This window comes from Syngnathus leptorhynchus, chromosome 4 (genome assembly GCF_054491065.1).
Source record: "Syngnathus leptorhynchus isolate UIUO chromosome 4, UIUO_Slep, whole genome shotgun sequence".
Taxonomy (NCBI): domain Eukaryota; kingdom Metazoa; phylum Chordata; class Actinopteri; order Syngnathiformes; family Syngnathidae; genus Syngnathus; species Syngnathus leptorhynchus.
In genome coordinates this window covers 4,153,516-4,164,334 of record NC_141198.1, presented here as the reverse complement: position 1 = coordinate 4,164,334, position 10,819 = coordinate 4,153,516, and the positions used below count along the sequence as shown (strand labels likewise).

Sequence of the window (10,819 nt, the reverse complement as noted above, 5' to 3'; positions counted from 1 at the left end):
TTACTCTATGCCAGAGCTCATCAACAGCAAAGGACCGCATGAGTAGCCCCAGGACCGGTTCTAGAAATGTCTTATCAGTGATGAGACATTGTGATTTTCAAGGAATGTTTCCTAATTATTGTGAAAAAGTTTGACTTTGTCACCTATCGCCTATCTATAATTATTAATAATGTTAATAGGTAATTTGAACAAAACGCCTTATTTCACAAGTGTGTATCAAACTGAAAAGTGATGGTTTTGGAAATACAATATTTCATACATCCTTTATATTCACCAACAGTGACTTTATATTTTCATGCCTCAATTTACAACAATTACTCATTTTATTAGCTTGTATTTGGTGAGTGTTTGTGGTTGACACACCTTGATATATAATTTGTATCTGCAAGAAAATAAACCTCTTTATAGACACATATTCTTGTATTACATGTATATTTGATTTGTTCCATACATTTATTGTTCTGCATTGCAAAGCAGTAAAAAATTAAACAAGATCTGATGATGTCGGGCTACATGTCAGAGTAAGAGTAGAGGGGGAGTTCTGTTTATTGATTCTTCAGAGCGCGCGGATGGAGTTCAGTCCTGAGCTCCATTCCATGTTTTCCCCCAGCCACTCTCTGCTGGGGTGATTATTCTGATTTACTCTGTCCCAGTTTGCTCCCCAGAGAGACTACTCGTGCACACATGCCACTTACTCAAACACATACAACATACAAGAGACAATAGTATCTAAAGTGTTCAGACATGGAAGAACTGGTCCTCATTCTCAGCTAACTTTGAACAGCATGGATGGAGCACTGCAGTGTGCTGAATGGAGAACCTGAGGAGTGACAGCGTGTTGTGACACTGACTGGAAACTTGGGCACCCTGCTTTGCCATGGAGTTAGGAAAAGTTTGGTCCAGACATCAGAGGACCCTGCTGATCACCATGATGATGTTCAAACTAGGTAAGGCTGGGCATGTATGTACTTTAGCAAAAGTAGAATTGCTCATTTTCATGATACGAAATAGGCTGTATTATGAAAATAAACTCCTTAATTGGTCCTTTTAGGTCACTTAGTGATTTTTCATGTAAGATTGGTTTCAAAATCATAAATCCCAAAATCTTTAAGCATCAATGATGTCTTTGATGCACTGCCTCCGAACACTGCAGCATCACATTACTATAACAGTTCTAGGCCTTTTTTTGGCACTGCAAAAGGCAAAATAAAGTCTGCATGCGGGCTTAACTAGTTTAGTAATAAAACTTCTCATTAGTAATATTTTGCCCTCGACTACCTAAATCAGTCCCATGGTGCATGTGTGCGGGGGTTGGCGGTGGGACTTTGCTGGGCGACCCCTCCACCTTTTGAATACCACGCTGACCCATTTTCCCCATGACCCTCATTTGTGTGCAGTGTCTGAAGCTCATTTAAACGGTGGCCAACCGAAGGCAGGGAGCTGGGTGGCATTGTTAAAGATCACCATGGTAACGAGCCAAGCGTCCGGCTGTATTGCTGCACATTTTTTTCGTCTCAGTGTTACATGGGGGTGGTGATGGGAATTAAGTCGCATGGCTAATGACCTGGCACCTTCAGCTATGAAGGAATTAAGGATGAATAAACCCTAGAAATGTCTGGTTATTTTAAGTGCACAAGAGTACTGCATAAAAGACAGCAGAAAAAGTTTGCCTGGATACGCATACAAAAACATGCATCACATTGAACAAAAGCCTTGAGGAAAGAGCCTGCTAAACAAAACCTCCTTACGGCTACCATCTGCAGATGACTCAGTCAAGCACAGGTGCATTAGATCCTTTCAGCATAAAATTCTGACTCATCCAAGTTGATTGTGTTCTGAAGAAAAAAGATAAATGAATGACAGACCGGTGGATCCAAGGTGAATGTCCATAAACATCTACACTCTGCTAAAAAAAAATGGCAGAAACAAGTAATGTTAAAAAAATGTTGATATTTTTCCAAGTAATGTAAATCTGAAATTGTTGGTGAATTAACTGCACGTTGCCATATGTGTGTTGTATAAATCGATATGGAATTACATTGGCCGTGCAATTTACACAAGGAACAAAAGCATGCATGCCAGTGTCTGACTCAATGTGCAAGCATGACAGATACAGAGTATTTGCACATTTTTGGATAAAGCAAAGCAGCCACCTGCTGGGGAGACTTTAGAGCAGCACAAAGCTGAACCTAGATGTTCTGCCAGTGTCTGATGGTAAATAAAAAGGCTCAGAACTCAACTTGTTGGCTGGGGGGGCTTCCCCCTCTCTGTGACTCATTGCACAACTGTTTTCCCTGTCTATGCATCATGGCTCTGATTCCATTGCTGTGACTGGGTACCTGCCAGGAATTCTTCGGTTGTTATGATTCACCAATATAAATATATTTAACAATGTATTGCAATTATACCTACAATGTACAGTACGTTATGCACTATCTTTAGTCCGACAAGTGCTGAGTTAAAACTGAGAATATGTATGGATGTGTAGCGCTACAGTCAAGCCCAGTAAAATGGGGATATTCCCGTCACCACAACGCAGTTGAAATTAAATAGACAAGCGGTGCTTTAAAACTACAGACATTAAGCTTTACAGCTTCACATCCAAATCAAGTGAACACAGTTTGTACCAGGGACGTGCGGTCAGAGGAGGCAAGGGAAGGGGTGACGTCAGTGCCTCCCCAGTCATGAACCTCGTGCCACTGGTTTGTACTATATGCTTCCCACGTTTCAAGAGATCAAAAGTAATGGGACAAATTTACAAATTAAATTTGCTAGTGATTTTTCCAAATCTTTTACATTCAATTATAACCTGAAGTCTGGAACTCATAGACATCATCAGATGTTGCCTTTCATCCCTGCCTGTACTGTCTTCAGGTCCAACTTTTCAACTATCTTCAGATTTTGCTTGTTCTTGGGTATTTTCCCTCCAATTTTGTCTACAGATTGTGAAATGCATGCTCAATTGGTCTAAGTCTGGTAATTCACTTGGCCATTGCATAACATTCCACATTTCTACCAAAAAGACTCTGGTTGCTTCTACAGTATGCTTCTGGACATTGTCCATCCGTACTGTGAGGTGCCATCCAATGAGTTCTAAAGTATTTGGCTGAATATGAGCAAATCATAAAGAGATAAAATAATTCATTCATCATCTTTTTGTTAGCAGTCACATGACAAAAACATGGGAACCAGCTTTATTGGTACCCATAGATGCACAAGCCACGGCTATACCACCACCACTGATGCATCTGGATGAATGGATAATACTACAAATCCAAAATTCTTAAAAGAAATCTAATCAAAAGCTAAATTTCGATTTCAAAAGAGAAGCCAGTTACCCAATTTGTGAACATACACTCAAATAGGAGAAAATGTTCCGTTCTGCACAGCAGTGCGAGGTAATCCCCGATCAATTTAAATCTCTAGGAAGGACACAATGTAGTCTGGACTGTGTCAGTCGCCAAACAAGTTGTACCTGCTAGCAGGGACCAGCTCTGCTGAGTGTTATCACTGTGCTGATATAGTGGTACCAGTCAGTACCACGGATCAAGCTTGTCTCACTAAAACCATGATCTACTGCGTGTTTTGTGATTCTGGGGGGTTGGGCTATGTTTAGCATGGTGCTGTTATCATCTCCTTGGAATGTGTGAGGGGTTAGTGGGGTCTAGATCGAGGGGTGTTGAATGAGGAGATCCTTGCAGCCACTGTCAGCACTCCTCTATCTCGAGATCAATGACATTACAAGTGGAGGAGTATAAAATATATGTTACTGTGACATATTGCCTTTGTACAGGTGCACAGGGTGGTCATTAGCATCACTTAAAGATTGTATATATCCCGGCAGAAAAGTGGAATATCAGGAGGAAGAAATGATGCAAGGCGAAGGAAATGACACATCTTTAAAGCTTCAAGCTGAGATAAGGGGGAAAAAACATAAACAATTTGACACCCTCACCAAAAGATAATTAACACACAAGGTGGCATTCAGTTCACTTGTGAAATACCACGGCCCCACACATTCCTTCACAGCTACCAAATTAAAACTTTATTTTAGTCGCCCTATGTCTCGTTGTGTATCCTGCATGAGAAGTGCCGGGGAGGAGGATCTGATAGGAAGTGGTGTGGCAGATAAAGAAAGTAATAGAGAGGGGATTTTGAGTCGATGCAGTGGAAACTCATCAAAGTGTGTGTTGATCAGAAGATAAAGTAATAACTCATTTTTTCCTGTCTTTTGATGAAAGGCTTGTAGTTATGTTAATGACCACGTACGTATTCATAATAACCTCTTCACTGAAGTTGATCACCTTGTGAGGAAATGTGTCAAAGTGGTGTAGTCTCGAGCCAATCTTTATCCTTTCATCCCTTCATCCGTTTTGTATACTGCTTGTCCTTACAGGGTCACAACTGAGGTGGACTCTATCCCAGCTGACAAGGGGTGAAGGACTGGACTGCTAGTCAGTCAGTTGTAGCAGGAACGTACTATACAGTATGAACAAAAGACAATTCAGTCACAACAATGGACAACTTAGAGCCTTTGATTCAACTAATATGCCTGTTTTTGGAATTTGGGAGAAAACCAGAGTATCTGTAGAAATCCTACGCCTGCACGTGGACGCCTCATGCACAGCCCACACGAGGGCCTGAGCTGAGATTCCAACCTGCAAAGTTGTAATCATTTAAAAAAAAAACAGGCTTTGCAACTTGTGAAATAACAAATCACATAATCTCATTTTTCAGAAAAAAAGCAAATACAAATTTAAAATCGTATAAACAAGGAGTCAGCAACCTCTGCCAAGAACCATTTCACCCTTTCAAGAACCTTTTCCAATTTGTACAGTTTTTAAAATTGACAGCAAAAACAACAACTCACACAAACCTTTTTTCACCCTGAGATTGGATCGAAAATGCACAAATAGTACTTTAAAATATTTTTAACACGGAGTTGTACACTGAATTTGTTCCAAGTCAATTTGACCTGTGCCAAAATTGATTTTACCAGTGTGTTAATTCAAAGAATGTTTTGCGAAATTGTGAAACTGTACATGACATAAATGGGCATGGTTTTGATCAGAAAATAGTAACAGTGTTCACAAGGGAATTTAAAACAGTCCAGCAAAGTGCATACATTTCCATCAAATATGCACAGGTTCCTGCAGAAACATGCACCTGTTGGTGCAGGATATTAGCCTGCATTTATTCTCTTGGACCAAACACTAAAAAGATAGACATGATGTTTTTTTAATCAGTGTTTGAATTCACCAATGCCCACAACAGTGAGATCAGTGAGGTCTTCACCCCAACAGCCGGAATCAAAATGTTATATGTGTGTAACTTTCATAGACAACACAAACAGCTGCTAACTTTAACCAAGCTTCTAATATGTTTACTTTTGACACCATCTGCCGAGACTTTAAATCCTGACGAAAGATAGGCTTTTTTCCTTTCATTACCAGATTGGTTCCTAAGCACCTCAAAAGGTCAGAGGTACAGGTAGCCCCCTATATAAGCCACATAGTAATGCAGCTTATGAGAGGAGGATGTCCATAAGTTGACCAAAAGTTAAGACATTGACTTCCAGTAAAACCCCTAGCTCTCAAACTGCTCATTGAGAGTCGTGGAGATGAATGTAGTAGGTGCTTCATTCCAATGGTACGACCGTGGAAGGCTTGTTGTTTTGTGCTTTAATGGGCAACTTTTTTTTTCTTTCAACAGCCCTGCAAACAGATAGATTCATTTCATTTGTCGCTAGTTCGTACAACTGTTAACGTGGACTTGTAGTTATCTGATTAAACAGAATGAAATCGGAATGTGCTCCTGAAATTAAATTACCAGTCATTTTTGGGATAGGCGGCTCGGTGGTTAGCTGGTTAGCACGTCCGCCTCACAGTAAGGAGGGTGCCGGTTTGATTCCACCTCTGACCCTTCCTGTGTGGAGTTTGCATGTTCTCCCAGTGCCCACGTTGGTTTTCTCTGGGCACTCCAGTTTCCTCCCACATCCCCCAAAAAAACATGTTTGGTAGGCCAATTGAGCACTCTAAATATCCCCTGCGTGTGAGTGTGAGTGCGAATGGTTTTTTGTCTCTGTGTGCCCTGCGATCGGCTGGCAACCGGTTCAGGGTGTCCCCCGGCTACTGCCCGATGACTGGTGGGATGGGCTCCAGCACGCCTGCTACTCCGTGGGGACAAGCGGTATCAAAAATGGATGGATTGATTTCGGGATATTAGCACTTTGGGTAAAGTGGGATATCTGTCGGATGTTTCAAAGTTGATGCTATGTGGACAAAAGACATTGAAGTTCTGAAATGGGACGCACATGCATCAACGTTCAACTAGTGTACAGTACCAAAATGTCTGTTTTGTGCATCTTTGTCTGCAGTGGAGAAACTCCAGACAATGGTTTTATTGGATGGTGAAGCTCATAAAACTGTTAATGAGCAAGATTACACGAATACAACTTCTCATCCACACCCTAGTATTATATGCTATGACTGATTCCTGTCTGTTTTTGCTTGATTTATTATTGTAAGTCATCAAATTTCTCTTTTAGAAGAATGGAATTTGCCATGCCAACTAAAAAGTGTGTAGTTCTGCTTCTGCATAGAACCTATTCTCCGTAGTGCATCAATCTCTTTCATGTTGCATTGCATCCAAAGTCGAGTTATTAAATCTTCAGTATTTTTGTGTCATTTCATTCACAGGTCTTCTGTGTACAGCGGCAGCAGACAAGTGCCTCTCATCACCTTGTAACAATGGCGCCACGTGTTTTGAGCATCTGGGTGACTATGTGTGCCTTTGTCCTAAAGAGCCAGTGTGGTACATGGGAAAAAACTGTGATGAGTTGTATGACGCTTGTATCTTGGCACCTTGCACTAACTGCACCAGCAGTCCCGGAACTGGCAATTTCACATGCCACTGCCCGAATGGCTTCACTGGCGTCAACTGCACCGAGGACGTAGACGAGTGTGAAAGCAACCCTTGCAAAGGTGTCAGGTCGCACTGTGTCAACAGAATTGATGCCTATTCATGCCACTGTCCCCGTGGATTTGGAGGAAAATACTGTGAGTTTAATGTCACCACTTGCTCAGAGGAAACATGCCACAATAGTGGAACCTGTATAGACATTCCTGACATTGGACATCATTGTCAGTGTGATGTTGGATACCAAGGGAACAACTGCGAAGAAAACATCAATGAATGTGAATCTGCTCCCTGTCAAAATGGTGCCATCTGTAAAGATGGCGTCAATGCCTACCAGTGTTTCTGCGTGCCTGGATTTCAGGGCTTCCACTGCGACTTGGACATAAATGAGTGTGCCTCTCAGCCATGTCAAAATAACGGTACATGTTCAGATGAAGTGGACAATTACAGTTGTGATTGTACTGAAGGCTTCAAAGGTAGGTCAATAGGGGACGCACGCACGCACGCACGCACGCACGCACGCACGCACGCACGCACACACACACACACACACACACACACACACACACACATACACACACATACACATACACATACACACACACACACACACACACACACACACACACACACACACACACACACACACACACACACACACAAACACGCACACTCTGAGTATCTATGTACTATGGTGCTGATCTCTATCTAATGTTCTTCTGTTTGGTTTTGAATGTCTGTGTATTAAGATATATGAATTATGTTGTCAATCTCATATCTTGTCCCACTTCCATCTCTTTAGGGATTAACTGTGAAGTAGATATTGACGAGTGTGAAGTACAACCCTGCCAGAACGGCGCTAGCTGCCACGACTATATTGCCATGTACACATGTGAGTGTATGGACGGTTTCCAGGGTCAAGACTGTGAGGTCAACATTGATGAATGTGTCAGCATGCCATGTCTGAATGATGGCAGGTGCATTGATGGTGTCAACAGGTAGGCTCCAAACACACACACAAAATAAATACAATTTTATTCAGCACAAAAACATGTTGGCTCTACTTTATTCAAATGAAATTGCTTCACATTGTCTGAAGAAGCCATTCTACTGTTATAGTAGTTTATTTCATTGCAATCTCAGCAATGTCTCGGTTTGTAGAATATAGATATGTAATGTATAGTTATTTCATGACTAAAATTATGTCAAAATCCAGATAATTCAAAAGGGTTCATATACTTTTCTTACAATAATTGATTGGTGTTATTGGTGTTGTAGTGGTTCACATGACTGACTTTTTTATTTTTGTAGTTGATATTGGGTCAAGGGCCACTCAGCACCATATTCACATTGACTACGAAACTGACCTAAAATTTGTCCTAAAATGGATTAATCGAATAATTCGAAGCATTTTTCATATACGTATGGAACTACTTACGGGCGGCTCGGTTGCGCACTGGTTGGCTTGTCCGCCTGGTTAGCACGCCGGCCTCACAGTCAGGAGGGTGTCGGTTCGATTCCACCTCCAACCTTCCCTATGAGGAGTTTGCTTGTTCTCCCCGAGCCTGTGTGGGTTTTCTCCGGGCACTCCGGTTTCCACCCAAATCCCCAAAATATGCTTGGTAGGCCGATTGAGCAGTCCAAATTGCCCTTAGGTGTGAATGCGAGTGCGGATGATTGTTCGTCTCTGTGTGCCGTGCGATTGGCTGGTTCAGGGTGTCCCCCGCCTACTGCCCGATGACCGCTGGGATAGGCTCCAGCATGCCTGCGACCCCAGTGGGGACAAAGCGGTACAGAAAATGGTTGGATGGATGGAACCTCTTACCGTATGTAGTGTCTGTATAACTGGACAACATTGAAATGGTAATATTAATTTTACCAACACAATTTGATGATCAGTCATATTTGTTTTACATACACCCCTTGTCATGCTAATCAAATTTTTGTGCCAGCCCGAACACTGCTAGGCCACGTTGTAGAGTTCACCGGGGATGAGAATTAACCTACTTTCTCTCCGCCATTTTAATGACTCTCGACTAGACTGAGTAGAAGTGCTGGGAATACCTAACACAGATCGACTGAGTGAGAGAGTGAGAAAGATAAGTGTCATGCAAAGTGTGTCCCATGGGAACACACGTGAATCAATCAGTTAAATACTGTAATACATCAGGGGGTGGGCGAGACCCCTTCTTTGCTCCTCTGTTTTATTGAGCCATTTTGTGCAATTCTGTGCTTCCATGTCTGTAGGAACATTTTTTCAAAGATAATTTTTGATTAAATATGATTTGATTAAATATGATTAGTGTATAAAAGAAGGTCCATAAAGGTATACTTTGATAAGTTTTATTTAATGTCAAAAATGACACGCTCAGTCATTACTGTAATACAATAAAACATGGAAAAGGTTTTCCTCGATATAGTTGATCTGAACTATTTGTTGAATACTTTGTGGAGTTTATTTAATGGTCATCTGCTCTACCTGAGCAAAACTAAGTAGGCCTGAGTAGTAGACATAACTGATCACATGTATACATAGGTTAGGTTGATGCAACCAGCAATTTCTACACGTGTCTTGTTCTTCCTTAGTTACATTTGTGACTGTGAGGGGACAGGCTTTGAAGGTCACAACTGTGAGGAGGATGTTCCTGAATGCGCTTCTGATCCATGCCAGCATGGAGGCACCTGCTTGGAGGGGACTAACCAGTACAAATGCCTCTGTTGGCCAGGTATACAACTTTCCATTAACTTGGACTTTTCAATAAAGCAAAATCTCCAAGATACTAACATTTTCTTCTCCACATTTTCCATCATAGATAGATTCAACTTATATCAAGTTGTGACCACCACAGTTTTATGGCACAAAAACAAAATATGGCATGCGAATTAAAGGATTCTAGTTAATGTGGCTTAATACCTCCGCAGATTGGCTGTTTCTCACACATAAATCTAATTCAACAATAGAATTAAATACTTACGGGTCAGAATGGGTCAAAAGAGAAGGGTTGTGTTATTATGTAGAAATGGCAATGCATCCAGCTATAAGATTATTAACATAAATCACCTAGCAATGAATGCAAATGTAGTAAGTGTCGCTTCCTACTCATTATTGACCTTTCAAACGATATATAAACAAGGTTTTACTTTCAACCAACGTTTTGCTTTTGCTTAATTGCGTCTTGCAATCTACGAGTCTCATTTGGACATTATTTTCAATATTATAGATGAGTACATACAAATAATGCTGACCACACAGGAAATCGGCATGGCATGGTTTTGTAAACTAATTCATCTGTTTTCAGGTTACGAGGGAGAGAACTGCCAGGTTGATGAAGATGAGTGTGAGCAGTTCCCGTGTGAAAATGATGGTGAATGCTTCCAGCGCTCAGAAATTGAAAACTATGGGGTACTCCCTGAACTCAGCGCAGCCAATTTTTCCTTTGAAGAAGCAGCTGGATTCATCTGTCACTGTCAACCTGGATTCACAGGTAAACCCCCCTTTCCTCTAACATTGTTTTGTCCGCAAAGTAATATGAACAAATCTGTTGCTGTTACAGGAGAAAATTGTTCTCTGAATGTGGACGAGTGTGTGTCTGCTCCATGTCAACATGGAGGAATCTGCCAAGATTTGGTCAACTCATATCAATGTCTGTGCTCTGATGGCTTTACAGGTAGGACCTATTGTAAATCCCTTTCTCGCTGTTATAGTAGTACATGCATTGAAATCATTAGACCAACAAGAGTCCTTATCAATCATTAGTTTTTCAGATTGGAGAATTGTACTAGTGTTTGCATTGTAGGGCTACTTTCACATTGCTGAGGTGTTCAATGATGCCACGGGAAAAATTGTTAAAAGTTGAACGCTGTTTAATGGCACTTCAGGCCTGCCTTCCACCCTGTCTGT

The 10,819-nt window shown here is 41.4% G+C and overlaps 1 protein-coding gene across 1 annotated transcript in view; it reads left to right on the top strand.

Annotated features, from left to right (window-relative positions):
- Positions 1-877: 877 nt before the first annotated feature.
- Positions 878-10,819, top strand: part of LOC147057666 (protein crumbs homolog 2-like) — a 31,922-nt gene continuing 21,980 nt past the window's right edge. The window contains exons 1-6 of the mRNA XM_085910756.1: positions 878-947; positions 6,699-7,394; positions 7,721-7,916; positions 9,505-9,644; positions 10,218-10,403; positions 10,473-10,586. Coding sequence (XP_085766882.1) covers positions 878-947; positions 6,699-7,394; positions 7,721-7,916; positions 9,505-9,644; positions 10,218-10,403; positions 10,473-10,586 — 1,402 coding nt within the window. The remainder of the gene's footprint in view (positions 948-6,698; positions 7,395-7,720; positions 7,917-9,504; positions 9,645-10,217; positions 10,404-10,472; positions 10,587-10,819) is intronic.